Source organism: Loxodonta africana, chromosome 3 (assembly GCF_030014295.1).
Source record: "Loxodonta africana isolate mLoxAfr1 chromosome 3, mLoxAfr1.hap2, whole genome shotgun sequence".
In the NCBI taxonomy this organism is placed as follows: Eukaryota; Metazoa; Chordata; class Mammalia; order Proboscidea; family Elephantidae; genus Loxodonta; species Loxodonta africana.
In genome coordinates, this window is record NC_087344.1 from 30,430,644 (window position 1) to 30,455,581 (window position 24,938).

The window sequence follows — 24,938 nt, forward strand, 5'->3', positions numbered from 1 at the left end:
CTCTTTTGAGATGCAACAGAGAGATGGGGGACCTCATACCACCAAGAAAATAGTGCCAGGAGCAGAGGGTGTCCTTTGGACCCGGGGTCCTTGCACTGAGAAGCTCCTAGTCCAGGGGAAGACCCAACAGAGAGAGAAAGCCTTCGCCTGGAGCTGGCACCCTGAATTTGGATTTCTATCCTCCTAGATTTTGAGAGAATAAATTTCTCTTTGTTAAAGTCATCCACTTGTAGTATTTTTGTTATAGCAGCATTAGTTAACTAAGACAAGTAGGTTATATTTTCTAAAATGGCCACAACGATATCTTCCATCCCATATCCTCTTGTACAATGTGATCTTGACATGCCTCCCACTGACAGAAGTGGGGTCTATGTCCCCTCCTCTTGAATCTGGGGCCAGATATGAAACCTAAGGCTATGTCAGAAAAGGGAATGCAGCTTCTGCCTTGTTCGTTTTTGAAGCCCTAGTGACAGTGTAGTTGAGCCCTAAGGGCACAGTGGTTAAGAGTTTGGCTGCTAACCAAAAGGTCTGCAGTTTGAATTCACCAGCCACTCCTTGGAAACCCTGCAGGGTGGTTCTACTCTGTTCTATAGGGTCGATATGAGTCGGAATCAACTTCTCTGCAACAGGTATTTTATACCGGTAATGACAGTGTAAGAAGTCTAACTACTCCAAGGCCGCCATATTGGGAGGAAGCCCAAGCCACATGAAGGGGCCCATGTGTGTGCCACAGCCCCAGCAGAGGTCTCAACCAGAGCCAATCAACAGACATTTAAGTGAAGGTGCCTCCAGGGGATTCCAGCCTCTCATCTGTCAAGTTACTCCTAACCACAGGCCCAGATGTCACAGACTACAGACGAGGAATATCAGCTGTGCCCTGTCCAAATTCCTGACCCCCATCCTCTATAGGCATAATGAAATGGCTGTTTCGCCCGCTAAGTTTACACAGCAGTAGTTAACTGGAAGGGGGTGAGGGGGTGGGGGCGCAGGAGTGGCATCCGGGACACCACAGAAGAGGCTGGAAGACGTCGAAAGGAACGATGCCACGGTTTGGCCCTGGTTGAAGCAGTAGATTGGAAGTGAGGGGTGGGGTGGTACATGCAGAATGCATTTTGGAGGGAGACTCAAGAGAAAGTGCTGGATGTGCTCGCCAGCGGCGGGTGGGTAAGAGGGAAGACGAGAGGCCCGGGCTGCGCCACGGAGGGCCGCCCGCAGCCCCCACCCCGTGCCCTCCCGGCCCCAGCGACTACATCTCCCAGCACCGCCCGCTCGGGCTGCGGGGGGGAAAAAAAAAAAGTTTGGGCCAAGCATTCCCGGAATGTGCTTCCTGCTGCCGCGGGGCGGGGGGCGGGCGAGAGACCGGGGCGGGGCGGGCCGGCTGCGGGGGGCGGCGCGGCCGGACCCGGCGCGCACTCGGCCGGGCCCGGGCCCCAGCATGGCCGAGCCGCTGCTTAGGAAAACCTTCTCCCGCCTGCGGGGCCGGGAGAAACTGCCCCGGAAAAAGTCGGACGCGAAGGAGCGCGGTGAGCCGGGCGCTGGGGGTCTGGGGGGCGCGAGTCCTGCCTGAGCTGGGAGGGGGCCCTGGGGCCCCGAGGAGGAGCGGCCGCGGGGACAGGGGGCGCCCCGCGGTGCCCCCTGCGGGAGCGGGTGCGGGTGGGGACCGGGCCTGGAGCCACCGGGGCCGGGGTCCTGGAAGGAAGGACCTGGGACGAGGTAGGGGGTGGCGCAGACCGTTATGTGCCGCGGGCCCGGGATACCAGCGCTGCGGGAGCCTTGGGAGGCCCGGGAGGGGGCCTCGCCCCTGACAGGAAATGGGGCCAGGACGGAGCGCCTGGAGGGAAGGAGGGGCTGAGAGGCTGAGGCGCTGGGGCCCTGAGCGGCCGGAGAAGGGGAGATGGGAAGAGGGCAGGTATCCCACCCCCCTTGCTCGGGTTCACTACCCCCCTTGCTGCAGCGGCTTGGCAAAGGGTTTGGCCGTCTTCGGCAGCCGCGGGACATTCTTCCCCTTATACAGATAGGGAAACTGAGTCACCGGGCAGTTGGGTAATTAGCGGGGCCAGTGAAGTAACTTAACAGACTCATTTGACTATGCTTCTTGTCGAAACCCCCGAGACAGAGCCCTGTGGGTGTAAATCGGGGGACTGGAGGAGGGGTCAGCAGGCACCCCAGACAAGACTTTAGGGAAGCATAAGCTGCATGGGACAGGGGGCCCCTGGGAAGGAGGAAAAGGGAGGACAGACAATTCCACGGATCTAATCCCGACAGCCATTCCCAAAGGTTCCCAGGTTCCCAGGGCAGGGAGAGAGGACAGGGTTGCAAATACACACACACACACACACACACACACACACACATATACACAGGAAATCGCCCCGGATGTCCGAGGGGGAAGAAGGAGCAAAGCAGAGGCTACCAGAAGTTGACAGTCTGGATCAAGCCTGAGTTGAGGGGCAGGGCCTGCCCCTGAATGAGGGCAGAGTTTGGAAGACAGGCCCCCGGGGTGGGGAAGGGGTGGAGGGAGGGGGCCTGCGGGGAAGGAGGAGCTCAGCCTCATCGTGATGCCAGCCAGCCCCTGAACCCAAGTGAGTGTCCACTATGTGCTTGACTGTGACAAGGCTCGGAGTAGGCACTTCTAACGCTACTGCATCTCCTCCGGGGTGGGCCTCACATTCCCGATTTATAGGACACCGAGGTTCAGGGAGGGGAAGTGAAGTGCCCAAGGCCACCCAGTGGGGGTAGGGGGGAAGCCAGGGCTAAGGAAAGGGGCAGGAATATGGGAACAGGACCCTGAGAAATCAACCCAGACCCCAAGGCTGGAAGGTGTCGAGTCCCTGCTTGGACATAGGGACCTGAGAGAGGGTGGGCTCTAAGATGGCAACTGCTGAGATCCTTGGCCTGAGGCCACCCATCCCAGACAAAGCACCAGGCTTCAGGGGGCAGTGACCTGTCCAAAGCCACAGGATGAGCCAGGGCTGGCTCTCACTGTCCAACAATCTTCTAGTGGATGTAGGTACTGAGCGGTATCCCAGCCCTGGGAGAAGCTGGGGAAAGAGCCCTGGGCTGGCACTAGTCTAAGAGTGGCTGGAGGTGGCCAGGGGCAGCCAGGGGTGGTTGGGGGCAGGAGGATGGAGGACATTGAGTCGCATCTCCTTGCTCTCCATCAGGTCGCCCAACCCAACCCTTAGAGCCCATCATTCCCGAGCCGGAGCCTCAGGCCCCCGAAGGCGCAGAGGGCCCCCCCAGCCCCGAGGCCTCTCGGAGCCCCGCACGGGGGGCCTACTTGCAGAGCCTGGAGTCCAGCAGCCGCCGCTGGGTGCTGGGCGGGGCAAAGCCACAGGAGGAAGCCACGCTGGGGCTCGGGGTGCCCGGCAGCGGGGAGCCGGCCGGGGAGATCTGGTATAACCCCATACCCGAGGAAGACCTCCGGCAGCCGGCGCCCGCGGGGACGCAGCCAGGCTCGGAGGAGCTGGACGGCGAGCACCCGCCGCCGCCCCCGGCCAAGGCCTCTCGCACCAAGTCCCCAGGCCCAGCGCGGCGCCTGTCCCTGAAGATGAAAAAACTGCCGGAGCTGCGGCGCCGCCTGAGCCTGCGGGGCCCCCGGGGCGGCCGTGAGCGTGACAGGGCTGCTCCGGCGGGCTCGGTCATCAGTCGCTACCACCTGGACAGCAGCGTGGGGGCCCCCGGGCGCGCAGCAGGGGCCGGGGGCGCGCGGGGGCCCCGGGCCGGCTATCTGAGCGACGGCGACTCACCCGAGCGCGCGGCAGGGCCCCCGTCACCCAACGCCTTCCGGCCCTACGAAGCGGGCCCCACCGCCCGCGCGCCCCCGCCCGCGCTATGGGGCCGCCTGAGCCTGCATCTGTACGGGCTCGGGGGGCTGCGGCTGGCTCCCGGGGCGCCGCCGCGGGACCTCTGCTGCCTGCTGCAGGTGGACGGAGTGGCCCGGGCGCGCACCGGGCCGCTGCGCGGTGGCCCAGATTTCCTGCGGCTGGATCATACCTTCCACCTGGAGCTCGAGGCCGCCCGGCTTCTGCGGGCCCTGGTGCTGGCCTGGGACCCTGGAGTGCGGCGGCACCGGCCCTGTGCCCAGGGGACTGTGCTGCTACCCATGGTCTTCCGAGGTATGCATGGGCTACAGAGGGGTGAGGGGTGGAGTGGGGTAGGACACTGAATCCTTGGGGGATGGGGGGTGGGAGGGTAGATGCGGTTCAGGGATCCCCCCTTCCCAGGAGTACCCAGGGTGCTGAGCCCAGGGTGAGGAGATGGGTGGGGGGCTGGGGGCCAGGGCACAGAAACCTGCAGGGGCAGACCCAACTAGGGGTTACCCCCCTCAGAGTCCACAGGGTATGTAAGGGCCTGCGGTGGAGGTGGCTTGGAGTAGGGGTCCCAGGGCACAGGATCCTTCAGGGCAGCCCCAACTCAGGGATCCACCAACTCCCAGAAGTCCTCCAGGTCTGGGCTTTGGGTAAAGGGATGAGTGGGAGTATGCAGGGCAGGGTACAAGGGCCTGCAGGGCCCAGACCCAGTCAGGCCCCTTTTCGTTCCCAGGGTGTCAGGCCCAGCAGCTGGCTGTTCGCCTGGAGCCCCAAGGGCTACTGTATGCGAAGCTGACCCTGTCAGAGCAGCAGGAAGCCCCAGGCACAGCTGAGCCCCGCGTCTTTGGGCTGCCCCTGCCCCTGTTGGTGGAGCGGGAGCGGCCCCCTGGCCAGGTGCCCCTCATCATCCAGAAGTGTGTGGGGCAGATTGAGCGCCGTGGACTGCGGGTGAGCCTCCCACCACCCCATTGCCCCCAGACCTCAGGATGCCCAGCCTGGTCCCAGCCTGGGCCATTCCTAACATCCATCCCAGCCTTCACAGGGGCAGGGGGCCTCCAGACCATAGCACCAGCCTGGAACCCTCTGGGTCATCACCGTCTTAATAACACAGCATCCTGGCCCTCCTGGAGCTCAGAGTCTGATGGGGAAATCCATTAACTCACAAATGTAAAACTGCAGCTAGGAGGACAGTTAAGGAGGCAAGCTAGCTGAGGCTGTGAGAGCTGAAAGCAGGACCTGGTCTGCTTGGGGTTGTCACAGAAGACTTCCCTGAGGAGGTGACAAGTGAGCTGACAGGGAGTCAGAGTTTCCTATGTCAGTGGAGGCTCAAGACAAGTGATCTAATCAGTGTATATGAGCCAGGTTGTCCAGGCATCGAGGCAGGGACCCACAACAGGTGTCAGGAGCAGGAAGACAGCCAATGGGGTTACAGACCATTCTCCAATCTCCCAGCCCACAGCATCCACTGCCAACCTGGCCTAGACCTCTGGTACCCACCCCACCCTCTCTCCGTCCCCAACCCCAGGTCGTGGGGCTGTACCGTTTATGCGGCTCGGCTGCAGTGAAAAAAGAGCTACGGGATGCCTTTGAGCGGGACAGTGCAGCTGTCTGCCTCTCCGAGGACCTGTATCCCGATATCAATGTCATCACTGGTCAGCATGCCCCCCCCACCTGCTTTGCCCCCTCACCTTCAAGCTGTCCCTGTGGTCCCTCTGGGACCTCACCTCCTCTGCCTGGCTTTGCTTTCACCCTCCTGATGCTGTTGTTCTCCCCTCTCCCAGTCCTAAGTGACCCCTCTGGCCTCAGGAGCTAGGGGTGCCCTAACCAGAGGGTGCTGTGTGTCCATAGGCATCCTCAAGGATTATCTTCGGGAGTTGCCCACCCCGCTCATCACCCAGCCCCTCTATCAGGTGGTGCTGGAGGCCATGGCCCAGGGGCCCCCAGACCGGGCTCCCCCCAGTCCTGAGGGCACCAGAGGGCTCCTAAGCTGCCTGCCAGATGTGGAGAGGGTGAGTTGGGCCAAGGATGGCCTGTCAGGGGTGGATGGAACGCATGGGCAATGGGCATGAGCTCATGGCATCACAACCCTAGGAAGTCAAGTCAGCTCTGACTCATGGCAACCCCCTGTGTGTCAGAGTAGAACTGTGCTCAGTGGGGTTTTCAGTGGCTGATTTTTTGGAAGTAGATCACCAGGCCTTTCTTCCAGGGTGCCTCTGGGTGGACTCGAACCTCCAATCTTTCAGTTAACAGTGAGTGTGTTAACCATTTGCACTACCCAGGGACTCCTAGTATCACCAATTCACAGATATGGAAACCGAGGCACGGAGAAGTTGCATGGATTGCCCAAGGTTACACAGCTGGGATGTGTCAAAAACCTAGACTCTGAACTAGGGTCAGTCAACTTGCCACAGACAGCTTCCTGGCTGTGGGATCCTGGACAAGTCTTGCCCTTCTCTATGCCTCAAGATCCTCATCTGTAAAGTGGGGCTAATGCCAGCCCTGCCTAATACATAGAGGAGTGGGTTCAGGTCCAAGCTCTGCCAGTTCCAAAGCTACCTCCAGCCCCAGTCTCCCCTCCAGCAAAATGGGATCATAGTATTAATACCCACTACAGCCAGTCCTGGATTCCAGTCTTGGCTCTGCCACATCTCTGCTATGAGACCTAGATCCTGTTTCCCCACTGTGAGCCTTAGTCTCCCTCACGTACAACCGGGGTCTGGATTTGCCAGCCTCATGCTATCCCAGCCCTCTCCCCAGGCCACGCTGACACTCCTCCTGGATCACCTGCGCCTAGTCTCCTCCTTCCACGTCCACAACCGCATGACACCGCAGAACCTGGCCGTGTGCTTCGGACCCGTGCTGCTGCCGGCGCGCCAGGCGCCCTCCCGGCCACGCGTCCGCGGCTCCGGCCCTGGCCTTGCCAGCGCAGTGGACTTCAAGCGCCACATCGAGGTGCTGCATTACCTGCTGCAGTCCTGGCCAGGTGAGCCCGCTCCGCCAATCAGACCAGGCCGCCGCGGCAATGTCTACTCGGGCGGCCAAAGTATCGAACATGAGACAGGCCGCCCCCGCCCCCTCGTCAGGGTAAACTCGTACCTGGTTGCCTCAGCAACCACTTCTGATTCGGCCAATCCATCCTTGATGCGGTCAGAGGCCCTGCCTTTTGGCATACCAATCACACGCCTGGTTGCCTCAGCAACCAGTTCTGGCCCAGCCAATGAGATCCTGATCCGATCGAAGGCGTCGCCTTTCGACTAGCCCAACAGACGCCTGGTGGCCTCAGGAGCCAATCAGAGGATAGGGCGTCTCCACTGTGTGTGACACCCTCTCCTCTCCGCAGATCCCCAGCGGCCCCCAGAGGCTCTGGACCAAGCTCCGTGCCTGCGGCCCAAGCGACAGCCACCACTGCACTTGCCGCTGGCGGCCCCGGAAGTGGTGACCAGGCCCCGCGGCCGGGGAGGCCCCGAGAGCCCCCCGAGCAATCGCTACGCTGGCGACTGGAGCGTCTGCGGACGAGACTTCTTACCCTGTGGGCGGGACTTTTTGTCGGGCCCAGACTACGACCACGTGACAGGCAGCGACAGTGAGGACGACGACGAAGAGGAAGCGGGCGAGGCGCAGGGCGCTGCCGACTTCGAAGACGACTTCGAGGCGCCTTTCAACCCGCACCTGAATCTTAAAGACTTCGACGCCCTCATCCTTGACCTGGAGAGAGAGCTCTCCAAGCAAATCAACGTGTGCCTCTGAACCAGGCGGGGCGGGACCCCGGTTGCTAAGGGCCAGCCTCCCGGTTGCTAAGGCGGAGCCCTAATCACCAAGGACCACATTTGTTGTCAAGGCCCAACTCCTGGTTGTTAGGGAGTTGCCAGGGGACCAGCCAATCCCTTGCTGAGAATCCAACCCCATTTCTGGTACCCAGTTGCTGATACTTGGCCCATTGCAAAGGCCGGGTACTGGGGTTTTAGGGACCAGCTTTCCTGAGTACCAAGGGCTTCTCTTTTTGCCAAAAAGGCAGCTCTACAGCTTACTAGGGCTGCCTCTCTTGCCTTTCCTTGTCCGGGGAAATACCAGTTACTGTGAGCATCAACCTGGAAGGGTGAAACACCCCCAGTCTACACCAGCCAAGCCTCTTGCTGCTGCCAACCAAGTCAGTATTAGCTTTGAAGGCCACACTCTGCTTCTCCTGCCCCTGGAAGACCTAAGGACCATTATTGGGTACTGTTTTGGGAGGCCAGCCCCTATCCTGGGCTCCAGCTTATAGGGTGTCCCTAGGTGGCAATATTTGTTAACATGTTCGGCTGCTAACTGAAGGTTGGTGGTTTGAGTCCACCCAGAGGTGCGTGGGAAGAAAGGCCTGGCTATCTTCCAAAGAATCAGCCACTGAAAGCCCTGTGGAGCACAGTTCTACTCTGACACACATGGGGTCATCACAAGATGGAGTCAGCTTGACAACTGGTTTTTCTGAGGCTTACAGAAAAACAGCTGGTCTCCCCAGCCCCTTTTCCAGGGAAGACCCCGACATTGCCTCAGACCAGCAAATGGAGATAGCAGGGTCTGGCCCTTCCCCTCCCCAACTCCCCTTCCCCATCTCCCAAAAAACTCTGAGCACTTAACCCCTCCCTTCTGGAGGGGCCCTGCCTGAACCCTCAGGCTGGGGCACTTTGGTACGGAAACTATTTATTGCCTCCATGCATGTGTGTGTCTGTGTGTGAGGATGCCTGTGAGTGGATGTGTGTGGAGTGGGTGTGTGGGGCTCTTTGAGGGACCACAGAGGGGGAAGGTTCCAGTGGGAGAGTAGGGCCCCCTCCTGTCTCCACCTCCTTCCCTCACCTCCATCTTTGTAGACAATAAATCAATATGCACAGGCTCACCCCCAAGGGCCAAAAGTGGTTTATTCAGTCTGTTAGAGAGAAGCCAAGGAAAAGGCCTAAGATTTGACGAGTACTGCTGGGAGCCTCCCTGGGCCCTGACTCCTCCAGCCCCTCCCTGTGTTCAGGGAGGTGGAGGAGTCACTGGGGTCACTATGTGGGCCTGAGGCAGGGAAGGATGAAACTCAGGCCAGCAAGACACAGACCAGGGGTGGGAAGGAGCCAAGGATCCCAACGCATGAGACCTTACACGGCGATGGAGCCATCCCGGAAGTCAGTCTTTCCGATAAGGATGTTGACCACAACTGCGTGGCCCTCTTGGCACTGCTGCTGGGCCTCACGTAGCACCTGGGCTACCTGATCCTCATTGTCCCGGGAGAGGAGCAATCCCCGCGCCCCCAGGGCCATAGCCGCCTTATGGTAATCTATAGGGGGAGGTTCAGTCAGATGGGACCAGGGACCCAGGCCACCATACAGCCAGCCTGGGCCTGAAACAGCCTGCCACCGTCCCCACGGACCCTCGCCCTCCTCAAGGTCCCTTATCCCATGCCATTCCCCACATTCCCTCCCTCCTCACAGCCCCTCAAACCTAACACGGGGCCCCCTGCCCCTCCCCACTCCCAGTTGTCCAAGGTCCTTCCCTCCTACCCACTGCCCCTCCCCTTCCCCACAGTCCCTCTTCCCTCCCCACAGCCCCTCCTCCTCCCTACCACCCTCTCCTTCCCCACAAGTGAGCCCCTCACCCGTATAGGCAAGGGCACAGGCCACGTTGCTACCCAGAGAGGGCACCTGCTCCCGGGAAATCTGTGTCCAGCCAGCATCATTGCCCACCAAGGCAATCACCGGGGTCTACAGAGAGAGACAAGGCCAGCCATGGCCTTCGGTGAAAGGACAGAAGGGGACAAGGCTTCTGCCAGACTGAAGGGTGGCCTCCCCACCCCTGATGACATCTCCCTGAGCGTCCCTCAGGGCAGGGAACCCCAGCCTGCTCACCTTGTGTCTGACAAAGGTATCAAACTCAATGAGGCTGTAGCCAAAAGCTCCATCCCCAAACAGGCACCAGACCTGGTAAGGGGCAGAGGGCAGTGAGTAGGGCCTGTGGCTCAGAGAGCAGCCAGTCCCCCACCTACAGTGCCCCAGCTCACCTCAGTGTCCGGCCAGCACAGCTTGGCCCCGAGCGCGAACCCGCCACCGACCCCCAGCGTCCCAAAGGCCCCTAAGAGGACCAAGATAAAGTGGGTGTGAAGGGGCCAGGAGCACACGCCTTCCAGGGTATGGGCCCCTCCTTACCGGGGTCCAGCCAGCGCAGGGGCCCACGGGGCCGCACCAGGTGGGCAGCAGTGCCCACAAAATCTCCACCATCAACCACCAGCACCGCATCCTCAGGCAGGGTCTCCTCCACCAGCTGTAGCACCTTCACTGGGTTTAGGTGCTGGGCAGTGGGCTTTGCCGCCTTCTCCCTGTGACCAGGCACACAGGTCAGTGGCAGGCAGCAGCGGGAACACCCACACGCACTGGGACCCCTACCTCCACCCTACCCAGCCCCACCGGAAAGTCTGCTCCTTCTGCCGGTCGGCTTCTTGAAGCTCCTCCACCCAGTCTGGTGCCCACGTGTGGCCCCGCAGGCCCTCCCCCAGCTTCAGCACAAAAGAGGCCACGTCTCCTGTAGGAGGAACAAGAGGGTCTGCCTGTGGGGCACGGGCAAGGCCCTGAGGACAGGGACATCTGAGGAGGTGTGGTGGCAGGCTAGGGTCCCCTTGGAACAGTTTCCCAATAGGTCCAAGTGGGTGAAACACCCTGAGCCTGCCAGGTGAGACTGCCCAGGGGAATGAAGGGTAGGCCAGAGAAACGAACTTCAGGTGTGGTCGTTCAAACCCACCCAGAAGTGCCTCAGAAGACAGGCCTGGCAATGGTTCCGAAAGGTCTAAGCCTTGAAAACCCTAGCACAGTCCCACTCTGCACACATGGGGGTGCCATGAGTCTGAGTCGGCTCTACCACAACTAACACCAACAAGGAGCACGTGGGAAATACAAGCTGGCCTGCCCGCCACCCTCTCCCACACAGGCCACTGGGCCTGTCGATTCAGCCTTGAAATAGGTCAAAAAACACAGCTGCACCCACGGGGCACATGTCTACAAGCCAGGTGCACAGAGCCCCAAAGAGAACGTTCCACAAATGGATAAATGGCCTGGGGTGCACTTCGTATCGTGCACTTTGGCAATGAGCAAACGGGGATCAGGGAAGTTGCATCTCTTGTCCTTGTTCATCTCTCCTCCAGAGACCATCATTTCTGTCCTGAGCCCCCTGCTTCTGCTAGGCCACCTTTCACCCCACCTGCCCCACCAGCTGCCAGAGGAGACCTTTCCAAACGCAAGTTCAACTGTGCCACTTCTGTACCAAACACAGAAGCAGGACAGTCACATCCTCAGGGTGATCCACAAGGGGGCAAGGAAAGGCCCCAGGGATGGGGCTAAAAGATGGGGGCTAGGGGACCAGGGAGGAGGCCTTAGGGGCCCAGGGATGAGTTCTTCATTTTTTGGGAGCAGTGGGCTGCCACGGAAGGGTGGGCAGCCAGGCGACACAATGGCACCCATGTTTCCAAATCTCCGTCTGTTCACACAAAACTGCCTATCCGTCCGAGACTGGCTACTCCTGGCAAGTGTGGGGCCTTGCTCACGAGTACCCAGCTCAAGCAGGGAGGAGAGAAGCTGGGAGGAGCAGGCATGAGTGGGGAGACTCGGGGGCTCACCCTGCACAGCCTCCTGGGGCTTCCAGAATAAGTCTGAGTTGAGCAGCATCTCTTTCCGGTTACGGTTGACGATGATGATTTTGCTACTACGGCTGAGGACACGGCCATAGGACAGGCGGAAGTCGCACACAGCTCCTGAGGGTGGCAGGGGAGAGGATGTGGGGCCTCAGTGGACAGAGGGCCAGGGTCCTGGGGATGGGCTCGCTGCCTTACCTCTTCCACTGTGTAGATTAAGTGCAAAGGGGCCCCGTTCTCCACCCCTCCTTGTATCCTGCCTTCTGCTTTGATTTTGGGCTGGCTTTGTGACATGCATGGCAGAGATGACAGCATGCCTTTCCTGACACTAAGCCACAAAAAGCCTTGCAGCTTCCTCTCTCTCCCTCTAGAATATCGGGGCTCCCCCACTGACCCACGTGTTTCTCATTCTCCCCCAAGTGAACGAGCCCAAGCTGTACTGCTGGGCGAAGAGAACACAGTGAGGAGAATGCAGTTACTCCAACTGAGACCTATAGCCAGCGAACCCCCAAATGTATGAAAGAGCCCAGCCTGGATGAGCAGAGCTGCCTCCCCAGCTGACTGCCTCAAAGGACTGCAGACATGTGAATGAGCCCAACTGAAACCAAAAGAACTGCCCAGCTGACCCATGGCTGGGTCTTGAGAAATAATAAATGCAATTTAAGACACTGGCCTAGGAGATGGTTATCACACAGCAATAGCTCATTGATACACTGTTATGGACTGAACTGTAACCCCCAAATATCTGTGCTGGAATCCTAACCCCTGTATCGGTGCCGTCAAGTCGATCCCGACTCATAGTGACCCTACAGAGAATAGGATTTTCACTGTTATGTGAATAAGGCCACATATGCACAAACCAAAAAAAAAAAAAACCCTTACCGTCAAGTAGATTCTGACTCATAGTGACCCTACAGGACAGAGTAGAAGTGCCCAACAGGGTTTCCAAGGACCGGCTGGTGGATTCTAACTGCTGATCTTTTGGTTGGCAGCCAGCTCTTAACCACTGCACCACCAGGGGTCCGTATCAGCATAATGTGTATCTTAAACATAACCGCTTCTGAGATATTAAAAGGGCAGATCAGGCACAGTGAAAAGCAAGGACAAAAGGGAGAACATAGACACCATGTGGAGTATGCCAAGGAACCGAGAACGACAGAGACTCTGAAACAAGGATTTTCACCCAGAGCCAACAGAAAGCCTTCCCCTAGAGCTGGCGCCTGAAATTCAGACTTCTAGCCTCCTGATATGTAACAAAATTACTTTTTGTTCGTTAAAGTCACCCACTGATGGTATTTCTGTTACGGCAGCTCTAGGGAACTAAGACAGCCACCTATCATGTGTCTGGCAGAGTTCAAAGCACTTCATGTGACGATGTGTAGAAAACACAGAATAAGTGCCCAATATACGTCCACTCTCCTTTCTGTGCACCTGGGGCACAACACAACCACAGCCTGGAGACAATAACCTGGATTTCAGATTCAGGGTTGTGGAAGAAACCAGATCAGGGAAAGGCTGGGGTGCAGGTGCCAGGGAGTCCATGGCTGGGAGGGGCCGGCCAACAGGGTAAGGGGTGTCACGTGATGGGGCAAAGGTGGAAGGGAAGGAGGCCAGCCCACCTGCCAGGATGACCACGTCGGCTTTCTTCAGGGCGGCGCTGCGGTTCTGCCGGATGTGGAGGGGGTTGTTGCGGCCCAGCAGCCCCCGTGCCATGCCCCCCAGGAAGCAGGGGACGCCCAGGGTCTCAACGGCAGCCCTGGTGGTCCAGGCAGAGCAGGGATCAGCAAGTCCAAGAGCCCACCCCCTTGCAACAGGCACCAAAGGAGCCAGGGACAGGAGTTCGATGATAACAAGGGCAGGGCCAGGGGCTTCTCACCGAAGCTTGTCAGCGGGTGTCGGGGGCAACAGGGCCTGGCTCCCCAGTACCATCAGGGGCCTCTTAGCCCGGCTCAAGATCTCCAAACAGCGCTGGACCTGAGATGAGAACGGGATCACAGGGCCATCCCTGAGTCTCCATCAGCCCTCACGATCAAGGCCTCGGTACCAATTCAGGGGAAGGCCACACTGCCAAGCAGTGGTCCTCGGCCGGGGAAAAGAGGTGATTCACCTGTTGAGGGGGTGCTTGGGGGATGTCCAGTGGCAGGGGCCCTTCAGGCTGAGGCTCCCAGGCCCCCGCAAAGAGGTTGGCCAGGTGATTCTCTAAGTACCTGTGAAGGGCAGAGGAAGGGGCTGGTTACCAGGAGTCCCTGGGAAGTGCAGACAGTGAATGCGCCGGCTGCTAACCAAAAGACTGAAGGTTTGAGTACACCCAGAGGTGCCTCAGAAGAAAAGCCTGGCGATTCACTCCCAAAAATCCAGCCACTGAAAACCCTATGGAGCACAGTCCTACTCTGACATACATGGGGTTGCCATGAGTCAGAATCGACTCAACAGCAACTGGTTTGGTTTAGTCACTGACTTTGTTCCAAACCTGTGCAGGGCCTGGAGGCATAAAGGTAAGCCTGGCCCAGCCCCTGCCCTCAAGGAACATACAATCAGCCCAAGAACAGAAACGTAGACTGCAGCCACTGAAGTTCCGAGCCAGAAGCTTCCACTTTCTCTTTTAAAGGGGAGTCAAGATTTCAGAGACTGAAAGATCAAGGATGAAGCCAAGAGACACCCCAACGTTTAAGAAAAGGCCCAGGAACATAAAGCTAAGACTACATTAGCCTGAGACCAGAAGAACCAGATGGTGCCAAGCTACAACCGATGACTGTCCTGACAGGGAACTCAACAGAGAACCCCTGAGGGAGCAGGAGAGCAGTGGGATGCAGACTTCAAATTCTCATAAAAAGACCAGACTTAATGGTCTGACTGAGACTAGAAGGACCCTGGAGGTCATGGTCCCCAGACCTTCTGTTAGCCCAAGACAGGAACCATTCCCAAAGCCAACTCTTCAGACAGGAATTGGACTGGACCTATGGGATAGACAATACTGGTGAAGAATGAGCTTTTTGGACCAAGTAGACACATGAGACTATGTTGGCATCTCCTATCTGAAGGGGCGATGAGAGGGTACAGGAAGTCAGAAGCTGGCCGAATGGACACGAAGAGAGAGTGGAGGGAAGGAGTATGCTGTCTCATTAGAGGGAGAACAATTAAGAGTATATAGCAAGGTACTTATAAACTTTTGTATGACAGTCCGACTTGATTTGTAAACTTTCACTTAAAGCACAATTTAAAATAAATAAATAAATAAGACCCAGGAAGCAGGAACAACCAAAATGTCCATCAACAAAAGAGTGGATAAATAAAATGTGATCCATTCCTAGGGTTAGGGTCAGGGTTAGGACCTCTCCGCCACAGAGAAACCAAGTTCTGATACATGTTACAAGATGGATGAATCTTAAAAACATGTTGAGTGAAATAAGTCAGACACAAAAGGACAAATAACTGTATGATCTCACGTATCTGAGATTAGCAAATACACGGAAGCCAAAGATTATTAGTGGTTACCAGGGTGGGAAGAAAGGAAAAAGGGGGACATTTGGCTTAGTGGGCACCAAGTTTCTGTCAATGGTGATGGAATGATTTGGAAGAGGGTAGAGAGAATGGTTGTGTAACGTAAAGAATGGAATCAATGTCACCGAATTGCACGTGTGGCAACCGTACAGATGGCATGTTTTGTTATCTGTGTTTTCACCACTGATAATTTTTTTTAAAAAGGCCTGGGAAGAGCCGGCCTGGCAGAGGATTAGAAGGACAAGGGGCGGGGAGTAGCCCGGAGGCCAAGGAGTAGGGAGTTCTAAGAATGAAGTTGTCACTACCGCAAAATAGCTGAATGAGCTGGCCCTCAAGGCACTCTGCACACGTCCAGAGAGCAGGGGCTGGCCTGTCTCTTGTCCGGCCTGGTGTAAGAAGAAAGACACATCTCCATCCTGTGCCCCTTTCAGCTAGGCCTACCTTGGTAGTGCCCCAAAACTGACCCCACCTTCCACACACCTCTGTTCAGGCTATGTCCCTACTGGGAGCGCCCTTTACCCTCTCCACTGAAAGACACCAGCTGCTGTCACGTCAACCCCAACTCCTGGCAACCCCACGTGTACCTGAGCAGAACTGTGTGCTCCACGGGGTTTTCAAGGCTGTGACCCTTCTAGAAGCAGACTGCCAAGCCTTTATTCCAAGGCACCTCTGGGTGGACTTGAACCACCAGCCTTTCAGTTAGCAGCCGACTGCAAACGACTTGCTCCACCTAGGCTCCCCAACTCCAAGAAGCTCACCTCAAACTGTCGGCTTTTCCAGAAAGACCTTCATGCTTATTCCAGGCCAGCCCTGCTGCCCTTAACTCTCTAAGCTCCTTGCCACTTGGGCCTGAAGTCAATGGGCCTACAGGGACCTACTGTGACCCACTGTCCCCTTATCTGGCCCTCACAGAAATCTAGGCACTTATATTCAATCCATCCACCCTCCCCATCCCAGAGCCACTACCCTGAACCAGGCCATCACTGCCCCTCGCCCTGCGGTCCTTGACACCTTCTCCTGGCTTCCAGCCCCCACCCCCACCCCCACTCCCACCCCACAGACCTCTCTCCAACAGCAGCCCCAGAGAACGTTACCAAAACCCAAATTCGGGGAGTTCCATGCCACTGCTTCAGCTGCTCCAATGCTTCTCCAGGAAGCACGACGTAAAAACAAAACCCCAGGTCCTCACAGTGGCCCCTGCCAGCTGCTCTGAGCTCACCCCCCTTCCGCTCTGCCCCTTGCTCTCGTGCTTCCACACACAGGAGACTCCTGACTTTGCCAACCCAAAGTTCATCCCTGCCCCAGGGCCTATGCGTGTACCGCTCCCTCTACTTGGACTGCTCCTCCCACTTGAATCAACAGACAAAAGGGGCTCTCCTTGAAGAGTGTGGGCAGGAGGCTGCAGGAGAGGCCAGGGACAGGAGAGGGTATGGTGAGCTGGGGGTCCTCACCAGGTGACCCCCCAACCTAGGAGGCCCTTGGGCGGCTTGGTGGGCACCATCTCCTTCTGGACCATGAAGTAGGGGTACAGCACGTCAACAGGCAGCTCCACAAACACTGGGCCTGCAGGGACAGGGGGGCATTGAGCCTGCAGTGCACCCCAGGCCTCCAGCCCCCAGGACCTGACCACTGCCCGGCCCCCACCACCTACCCGGGGTGCCTGACTGCGCAGTGGCTATGGCAGCCCTCAGGGTGGGCACGATGTCCCGCACCCTCCGCACCGATGCACAGAACTTGCAGAGTGGCCGGAATAGTGACATCTGGTCAATGGCCTGGAGTGCCCCCCGGTTCTAGAAAAGACAAGTTGGGACATCAGCACGTGAGCCCCTCAGGCCTCCCCGGGGCCCCCACTGCCCCCTGTGGGCTAGGTACCTGCAGCAGGGTGCCAGCAGCACCCCCCAGGAGCAGAACCGGGGACTGGGCCATCTGGGCATTCTTTATTGCTGTCACAGTATTGGTGAGGCCGGGGCCTGCCGTCACGGCTGCTACACCCACCGTCCCTGAAACACAGACACCGTCATGGCCCTGCCCCCAACCCAGACACCCCAACTGGCAGTCACACCCACCCCAGTCCGTTTCCTGCTGCCCTCACCAGTCAACCGGGCCACGGCGTCAGCTGCAAAGACGGCTGTGACCTCATGGCGAGTGTCCACCACACGGATGCCCAGCTTCTCGCAGGCTACGAGCAGTGGGGAGATGTGCCCACCAACCAGCGTGAAGACAAAGCGCACGCTGTGGGCACGCAGCACGGCCGCCACATTCTCCCCGCCATGCCGGACACTGGCCTTGTCCACCTGGGCCCCAGGGGGAAGAGGAGGAGGGACAAGAAGGTCAACAACCAGGGCAATGGCACCAGGGCAGGTGGTGGAGGTGTGAGCCCACCCCAGAAAAAAGGGTGGGAGCAGGGTCGGTGTCAGGGGATGCCTGGTGTCGATGAGGCGGTCATCTCATCATCTCTTCCTTCCTTTCCTTCCTCCTTCCCTCCCGTGAGCCCTAAGCTGAGGGATCATCACTATATTCTTGAACAGTTAAGGAAGCCACGTTACCCAAAGCCACAGCTACAAAGTAATAAAAGGAAGACTGACACTCAGATAGAACCCACGATCTTCAACTCTCTGCTCCGTTACACTACCTGCTACGGGGATGGTGGGGCAACCTGAGCCAGAGGAAGGAAGGGACCTAGATGACCCCAAGGACCCTGGCCAGGGCATGGGGCACGGGCCCAACTCCCGGCTTGGGAATCCAGAACTGCCTGCCCACCAGTGTCCCTGCAGAGCCTGATGGCTTGACTCCTTCCCTCCCTTATCTCTCACCCCCGTGACATAAGCACAGGCCCAGCTGACAGGTTGCCAGCCACCACGGGCCTGGCACATGCCACTCGCACAGCCCGAGGCTCCGTGCCCCACGCACCCCAGAAGCCTGTGCTTTTAACCCCACAAGTCCTCAAGGCTGGTGATGTTGCTTGATTGCTATGAGAGGAAGGGCTGGGGAGGGGCCTGTGGAGGTCCAGGTTGAAGGACAGCAGAGGGGCCTGGGGAAGGGTCAGTGTTGCTGCTGGCTATGACAAGAAGAAACAGGGAGGGCCTGAGGAATGGGCAGTCTCTGGGTGGTGCAAATAGTTAACACTCCACTGCTAACTGAAGGGCTGGAGGTTCAAATCCACCCAGAGGGACCCTGGAAGAAAAGCCTGGCAATCTACTGCTGAAAAGTCAGCCACGGAAAACCCTATGCAGCACAGTTCTACTTTGACAGCACGGGGCTGACATGAGGCAGAGTCGACTCCACAACAACTAGGGAGGGAATTAGTGTTGGTCCCCCTTATGAAAGACTGGGGTGCCTGCATAGAGGGTTAGTCCCTGGGTGGTACGAAGTTACTGCCCTTGGTCACTAAATGATAAGTCAGAGCTTTGAGACCACCCAGAGGGGCCTTGGAAGAAAAGCCTGTCAATCTACTTCTGAAATGTCAGCCACTGAAAACCCTATGGAGCACAGCTCTACTCTGAAACACACTGCGGAGGGGGTAAGGGTTCCTCCCAGCTCTGAGAGAAAGGTCTAGGGAGGGGTCTGGAAAGTAAATTCCACAGAGACGTGCCAAGTAGTTACAAGTGATGACTATGGGGCCAGTTCTCCCCAAACAAGTCACTTAGAGCAAACTACCACATGACCTCTCTGGGCCTAAGTTTCTTTGATGGAAAACGGGACCATCACAACAGCACCTAATTCAGAGATGTGGTTTGAGCTACCTGAGAAGTCCCTCTAAATCATGAAGCTCAGCAGAAGAAAACGGTCACAAAACCGTCACTGCCATCCCCTCAGATGCCTGTCCATTCTGATCCCATGGGGTCTGGAGTGCAGGACAGTAGTGGTGTCATCCACTCTCTGAAAGGGGCCAGCCCCGGGGAAGGAGATGCACGGGGCGTGAGGGCCGGCAGCCGTAGCTTCCCAGTTCTCCCTTCTCCATAGCAAAGTCCAGGTTCTCCCTAGTGATGCGTGGCAATGGGACAGGGTCCTGGGCAGAGTCCATAGGCTAGTCCCTGCGGGCCGGCTGGGCCTTGCTTTCCCTGCCTGTAATGTGGGTGAGCTGCAAGGGGTGCCGGGGGTCCCCTTTTCTTGCCTGACCCTAGCCCGCCTCCCGTCCGTGTGCCCGCACCTTGTGCCTCAGTTGGTAGAAGAGCCCCAAGCGATGTGCGACGCCCAGAAGGGCGGCCACCATTGTACCAACGGCCAGAAGCAGAAGCGAAGAGACGAAACTCCAGGCAGCGGGGGCGACCGCGGGGAGATCCATGAGATGGCACCTAAGGGAGAAAGGACAGTGCAAGTTACTGGGCGCGACAGATACAGCAATCGGAAGAAAGCACGCCACTTCTCGGTGCCCTCTCCCAGGCCACGCCCCTTTGTCAAGAGGCTGGGCAGCCACGCCCCCTAAGCGTCTACGCTCCAGGCTAGGCCCCGCCTCCGGGCCCAGACCATGCCTGCTAGACGCCAGGCCACACCTCTTGCGACAAAAAGCCCCAGACCCTTACATCACCACTACCATTCAAACGAGGTCCCCGTCCTCTGCGCCTCACAGACCAATACGGCGACAACGACCCCAAAACTCATTTTCCCACTTACCTATTTCTCCACAAATCGCCGCGAAGCCCTGCCTCTCTTTTACGTCAGGCTCCGGTGGTGAGCCCGCCCCACGACTACGTCACCGAGGCTAGGCCACGCCCCCTGGCTGGCATGCGCAACCCACTTGTCAAGCCACCCCCTCCTTCCGGTCGCTCACCCAGGCTAGATCCCCGACCCCAGGCCAAGATTCTGGGTCAGATCGCCTCGGAATGCTTCTCTGACGCCGGCCAGCCGGGCCCGAAGGCCCTTCAACCTTTACCTAAAGGAAATGGCGCTGTCCCCAGCTGGACTCGGCACCCTCGGCGTCACGTGACCCAGACACGCAGCATGAGGGGGCGGGGCCGGAGCCCGAAGCAGTGCGCCTTCGCCCACTTGAATAAACTGCGCCCCGTAGTGCGGCCCAATGCGCGTGCGCAGAGCCGGAGCCACGCTCCGGAGCCAAGGGCACCTCCCGTAAGAGCCCTGTCTCTATTGGCCGCCTTGCGCACAGATCCCGCCTTCCCTCGACTTTCACTGGCTCTAACAGTAGGCCTCACACCCTTCTTTACCAAAGGGTCACGCTCCTCGGTGCCTTGCAGTTAACAGATTTCAGGCTATGATCTTCATGGGCCCACTACCGCAGCCTTCATTTGGCTCCGGTTTGTAGGCCTGTCGGTCCCGGGGCTCCCCAAACCCTGCCCCGTGTTCCACGCCGGAGAGTGTGGACAGTCACAGGCCGGCTCTTCAGAGCTCTATCCTCAAGGACAGCACCCCAAACAAACCCCGCCCCTCGCCTTAAACCAGGCTCCACCCCGCCATCGTGTAATCCTGCGACGGCAAAGGTCCCGCCCCCAACCTTGGCTCTGCCCCACAGGCCCGCCCCCTTTCCCGGACTCTCGGGATTTGTCAGCTCTCAGTGCAGCGGAGCAGGGGCGGGAGAAGTACGGACCCAAGGAAGCCACGGGGTACCTGGTTCGAGCCCACGTTCCACCACGTTCCAGCCATGTAGCTTCTGGAAACTGATCCCCCATCGGTAAAGGGGTGGGGGGAGGGATCGAGCGCCCTGTTATCCGAGACAAATACTGCAGGTTTTACACTAACTCCCATCCCTGTCAATTTTGGGGATGCCCCTCCGAACATTCTCCCAATAGTTAATTTTCCTTCTACTAAATCATTTCTAGGTTTTAATATCACCCATTAATGGAAAAAATCTTACCTCCCCTGGCCTCATAATTTTCCACCAGTTACTGCTCCTTTGGTCCTTTTTAGTAGAAGTTGTCTATACTTGCTGACTCCATGAACATGCCTCCTACTCCCTCCTAAACCTACTCCACACAGGTTTCTGCCCACCAGTCCATGAGAGCTGCTCTGTATTATTCCAACAGTCTCCAAACCAGTCCCTCTTCCTTGTGTCTCTCACCCACTGGCTCAACCCCATTCTCCCCAAGGCAGCTGCTGTGAACTCACCAAAGGCAGTGGGGGAGGGCGTCACCCCCAGTCACCACCTGCCTGACCAATAATCAACAGGATAAAATGCAAACTTTCTAGAAGGGCCTCGTATACCCAAACTCCCAGGGCCAATAACGAAGTAGTAATTGTTACTTTTCCCCATCCAAACCAAAACAAAACCCACTGCCGTTGAGTCTATTCCGACTCAGAGCGACCCTATAGGATCCTTCAACACTGCAACCTGAGTCTTGATTTTTTCATTTCTTTCTGCTTTAGAAATGCTGAGCGTGTTCTTCCTTTTTGGTTTTCTAACTCTAGGTCTTTGCATGTGACATTATAATACTTTATTTTCTCTTCTCGAGCTGCCTTTTGAAATCTACTGTTCAGTTCTTATTACTTCATTATTTCTTCCATTTGCTTTAGCTACTCTGCATTCAAGGGCAAGTTTCAGAGTCTCTTCTGATATCCGTTTTGGTCTTTTTCTTTCTTGTCTTTTTAATGACAGTTTTCTTTGCTCATATATGATGTCCTTGATATCATCCCAAAACTCTTCTGGTTTTTGGTCATTAGTGTTCAATGCATCAAATTTATTCTTGAGATGGTCTCTAAATTCAGGTGGGGTATACTCAAGGTCATACTTAGGCTTTCATGGAGTTGTTTTAATTTTATTCACCTTCAGCTTGAACTTGCTTATGAGGAATTGATGGCCTGTTCCACAGTCGTCCCCTGGCCTTGTTCTGACTGATGATATTGAGCTTCTCTATAGTCTGTTTCCACGGATGTAGTTGATTTGACTTCTGTGTATTTCACCTGGCGAGGTCCATGTGTATAGTCACTGTTTCTGTTGTTGAAAAAGTATTTCCAATGAATAGGTCGTTGGTCTTGCAAAATTCTATCATTCAATCTCCCGCATCCTAATTATGAATGCATCTCGATTCTATTTTTGATCAATTTCAGACTGCAGAAGTTGGTAAAAAAAAAATTCAGTTTCTTCATCTTTGGCATTAGTGGTTGGTACGTAAATTTGAATAATAGTCATATTGACTGGTCTTCCTTGTAGGTATATGAACAAACTGATGAGATTCAATTTACTACAGTTGGATTAGATTCTTTGTCTTGAAATGTTGAAAGCCTGAACCAGAGAGGCCAAGAGGGAAGCAGTTGATGAGTTAAAAAAAAAAAAAAAAGGCAGCAATAACAGCAACCAGTTACCATCGAGCCATGTGTGTCACAATAGAATTGTGCTCCATAAGGTTTTTAATGGCTGATCTTTTGGAAGTAGATCACCAGGCCTTTCTTCTGAGTTGCCTCTGGGCGGACTCAAACCTCCAACCTTTTCAAACACATTTACCATTTCCACCTCTTGGGGACTCCAATTGATTCGTAACAGAGGCAGATGCAAAAATCCAGAGAGAGCGGGGCTGAGGCACAGGAGCCGTGAATAAGCAGGAGCCAGGAGGCAGGAAAAAGGTGTCTGAGAAAACCGGCAAGGGTCTGGTTGAAAGTAACCCAAGAGACCAAGAATAGTCATCTCCAACAAGGTGGAGAAGCAACCAACTCTAGATACTGGCACTCGAAGCAGCTGGAGGGAGCTTCTGCTTCTTGCACACAAACAGCCCAGGTCAAGTTCATTGATGTAGCCTTGATGAGAAGATTTAGGAGCCAATTCAGTGGTGGTTTTGAGGTAAGGCTGAAGTGGACACAGCTAGTCTATGCCACTTTTCCCAGAAGTGTGACTGTTGTTTTTAGTTGCCATCAAGCCACTCTGACTCATGGCAGCCCCGTGTACAATAGAACAAAACACTGCCCGGTCCTGTGCCATCTTCATGATCATTGGTATGGTTGAGTCCATTGGTATAGCCAGTGTGTATTTAGAGCCCCTTCCCGCATAGGGGGCTCATCTGTCAAACAATTTTCAGGAATAGATTACCAGGCCTTTCTTCCTACTCTTAGTCCAGAAGCTCCACTGAAATCTGTCCACCACAGGTAACCCTGATGGTATTTGAAATACTGGTGGCATAGCTTCCAGCATCGCAGCAACATGCAAGCTATCATAGTATGACAAATTGATAGAATGTGACTGGAAGGTGTTAAAGAAATGGTGGTTGGTGCAGAGAAGCATATGTTTTAGAATTCAAGAGTCAAGGATCTCAAAGCAGGTTTTTCAACATTCTGTATTCTTCTTATGGGATCATACTAGTAGGCAAATGTTGCCCACGCTCATCTTTAGGCCTCTGCTCCTACGGCTTCTATCCTTTGGTCTTAGTGTTGTTGTTAGTTGCCATCAAATTGACTCCAACTCACGGCGACCTTAAGTATAACAGAATGAAGCACTGCCAGGTCCCACACCATCTTCATGATTGTTTGTATGTTTAGGCTCATCTTGCAGCACTCTATTGGACAATGTTCTGTTGCGACCCATGGGGTTTTCACTGGCTAATTTTTGGAAGTAGATCACCAGGCCTCTCTTCTTACTCTGTCTTGGTCTGGAAGCATTGCTGAAATCTGTCCACCCTAGGTGATCCTACTGGCATTTGAAATACCAATGGCGTAGCATCCAGAATCACAGCAACACACGAGCCTCCACAGGGTAACAAATGGATAGAAGTGTGACTGGGAAGGTGGTAAAGAGATGGCAGTTGGTGCAAAGAGGCATACGTTTTAGAACTCAAGAGTCAACGACCTCAAAACAGGTTTTTCAGCATCCCCTTTTTTTCTTTTGAGATCACATTAATAGTCAGATGTTGCCCACGCTCATTCTCAGGCATTTGCTCTTAAAGTTTCTCTCATTTGGTCTTAGAAAATGTGGGATCAAAAGACGTTCCTGTGGTCATGTTCTGTGGACACAGCCTCACTACTTGTTGTGGATTGAATTGTGTCCCCCAAAAATATGTGTTGTAAATCCTAACCCCTATACCTGGGAAGGAGCCCTGGTGGCACAGTGGTTTAGAGCTCAGCTGCTAACCAAAATGTCAGTAGTTCAAATCCCCCAGCTGCTCCTTGGAAACCCTGTGGGGCAGTTCTACTTTATCCTATCGGGTCGCTAGAAGTTGCGATTGACGTAATGGCAACAGGATATACCTGGGCATGTGATCCCACTTGGGAATAGAGCTTTGTTATGTTGATGAGGCCATATCAGGGTAGTCATGTGTTTTAAGGAAACCCTGCTGGCGTAGTGGTGAAGCACTAGGCTGCTAACAAAAAGGTCAGCAGTTTGAATCCCCCAGGCGCTCCTTGGAAACTCTGTGGGGCAGTTCTACTCTGTCCTATAGGGTTGCTGTGGGTCGGAATCGACTCGATGGGAACGAGTTTAGTTTTTTTTTTTTTTTTTTATTTAATTTTTTTTTAAACCTAGTCACTTTTGTAATATTAAAAGAGCCAATTAGGCACAGAAGCATGAGCCAGCACAAATGGGGGAAAGATGGATGCCACATGGAGATCACCAAGTAACCAAGGAACACCAGGGCTACAGAAGCAAAGACAAGAATTTTCTCCAGAGCTGACAGAGAGAGACTTCCCCTGGAGCCGGTGAAATCTAATTCCCAAAATCAGCCAATGAAACCTGAATTTGGAACTCTACCCTCCTAAACTGTGAGAAGATAAATTTGTTAAAGCCATCCCTTCCTGATATTTCTGTTAATAGCAGCACTAAGAAACTAAGACATCACTGCTCCCAAAAAGGAAGGGGCTCCAGATGGCTTGTCCTCCCGCCACCCAAAAAGAACCTATGTGTTTGCAGCAATGAAACCCAAATGCAAATTTTTTCTGCTCATCTGAGGCATTGAAAGTAGCAAGCAGAAGAAACCGTAATTGAGGGACATTCTACAAAATACTTGGCAGCACTGTGGTGGCTCATGTGTTGCTGTGATGCTAGAAGCTATGCCACTGGGATTTCAAATACCAGCATGGTCACTCATGGTGGACAGGTTTCAGCAGAGCTTCCAGGCTAA

General features: G+C 55.8%; 2 protein-coding genes across 2 annotated transcripts; one reads left to right on the forward strand and one right to left on the reverse strand.

Moving 5' to 3' along the window:
- The first annotated feature begins 1,418 nt into the window (after positions 1-1,418).
- On the forward strand, positions 1,419-8,682 carry SYDE1 (synapse defective Rho GTPase homolog 1). The gene is made up of 7 exons (XM_064280856.1): positions 1,419-1,523; positions 3,165-4,118; positions 4,546-4,760; positions 5,338-5,464; positions 5,661-5,821; positions 6,570-6,795; positions 7,153-8,682. Exons 1-7 carry the CDS (start codon positions 1,436-1,438, stop codon positions 7,557-7,559), a joined length of 2,178 nt encoding a protein of 725 aa, XP_064136926.1. The 5' UTR covers positions 1,419-1,435; the 3' UTR covers positions 7,560-8,682.
- On the reverse strand, positions 8,268-19,829 carry ILVBL (ilvB acetolactate synthase like). Its single transcript, XM_003413047.4, has 16 exons — positions 19,718-19,829; positions 19,097-19,241; positions 17,039-17,240; positions 16,819-16,946; positions 16,598-16,736; positions 16,398-16,509; positions 13,553-13,652; positions 13,322-13,419; positions 13,065-13,201; positions 11,431-11,565; positions 10,229-10,343; positions 9,971-10,140; positions 9,826-9,896; positions 9,674-9,745; positions 9,424-9,529; positions 8,268-9,105 (listed from the first exon to the last, which is right to left on the reverse strand). The coding sequence occupies exons 2-16, from the start codon at positions 19,229-19,231 to the stop codon at positions 8,927-8,929; spliced, it is 1,899 nt and encodes a 632-aa protein (XP_003413095.2). The 5' UTR covers positions 19,232-19,241; positions 19,718-19,829; the 3' UTR covers positions 8,268-8,926.
- Between the last annotated feature and the right edge of the window lie 5,109 nt (positions 19,830-24,938).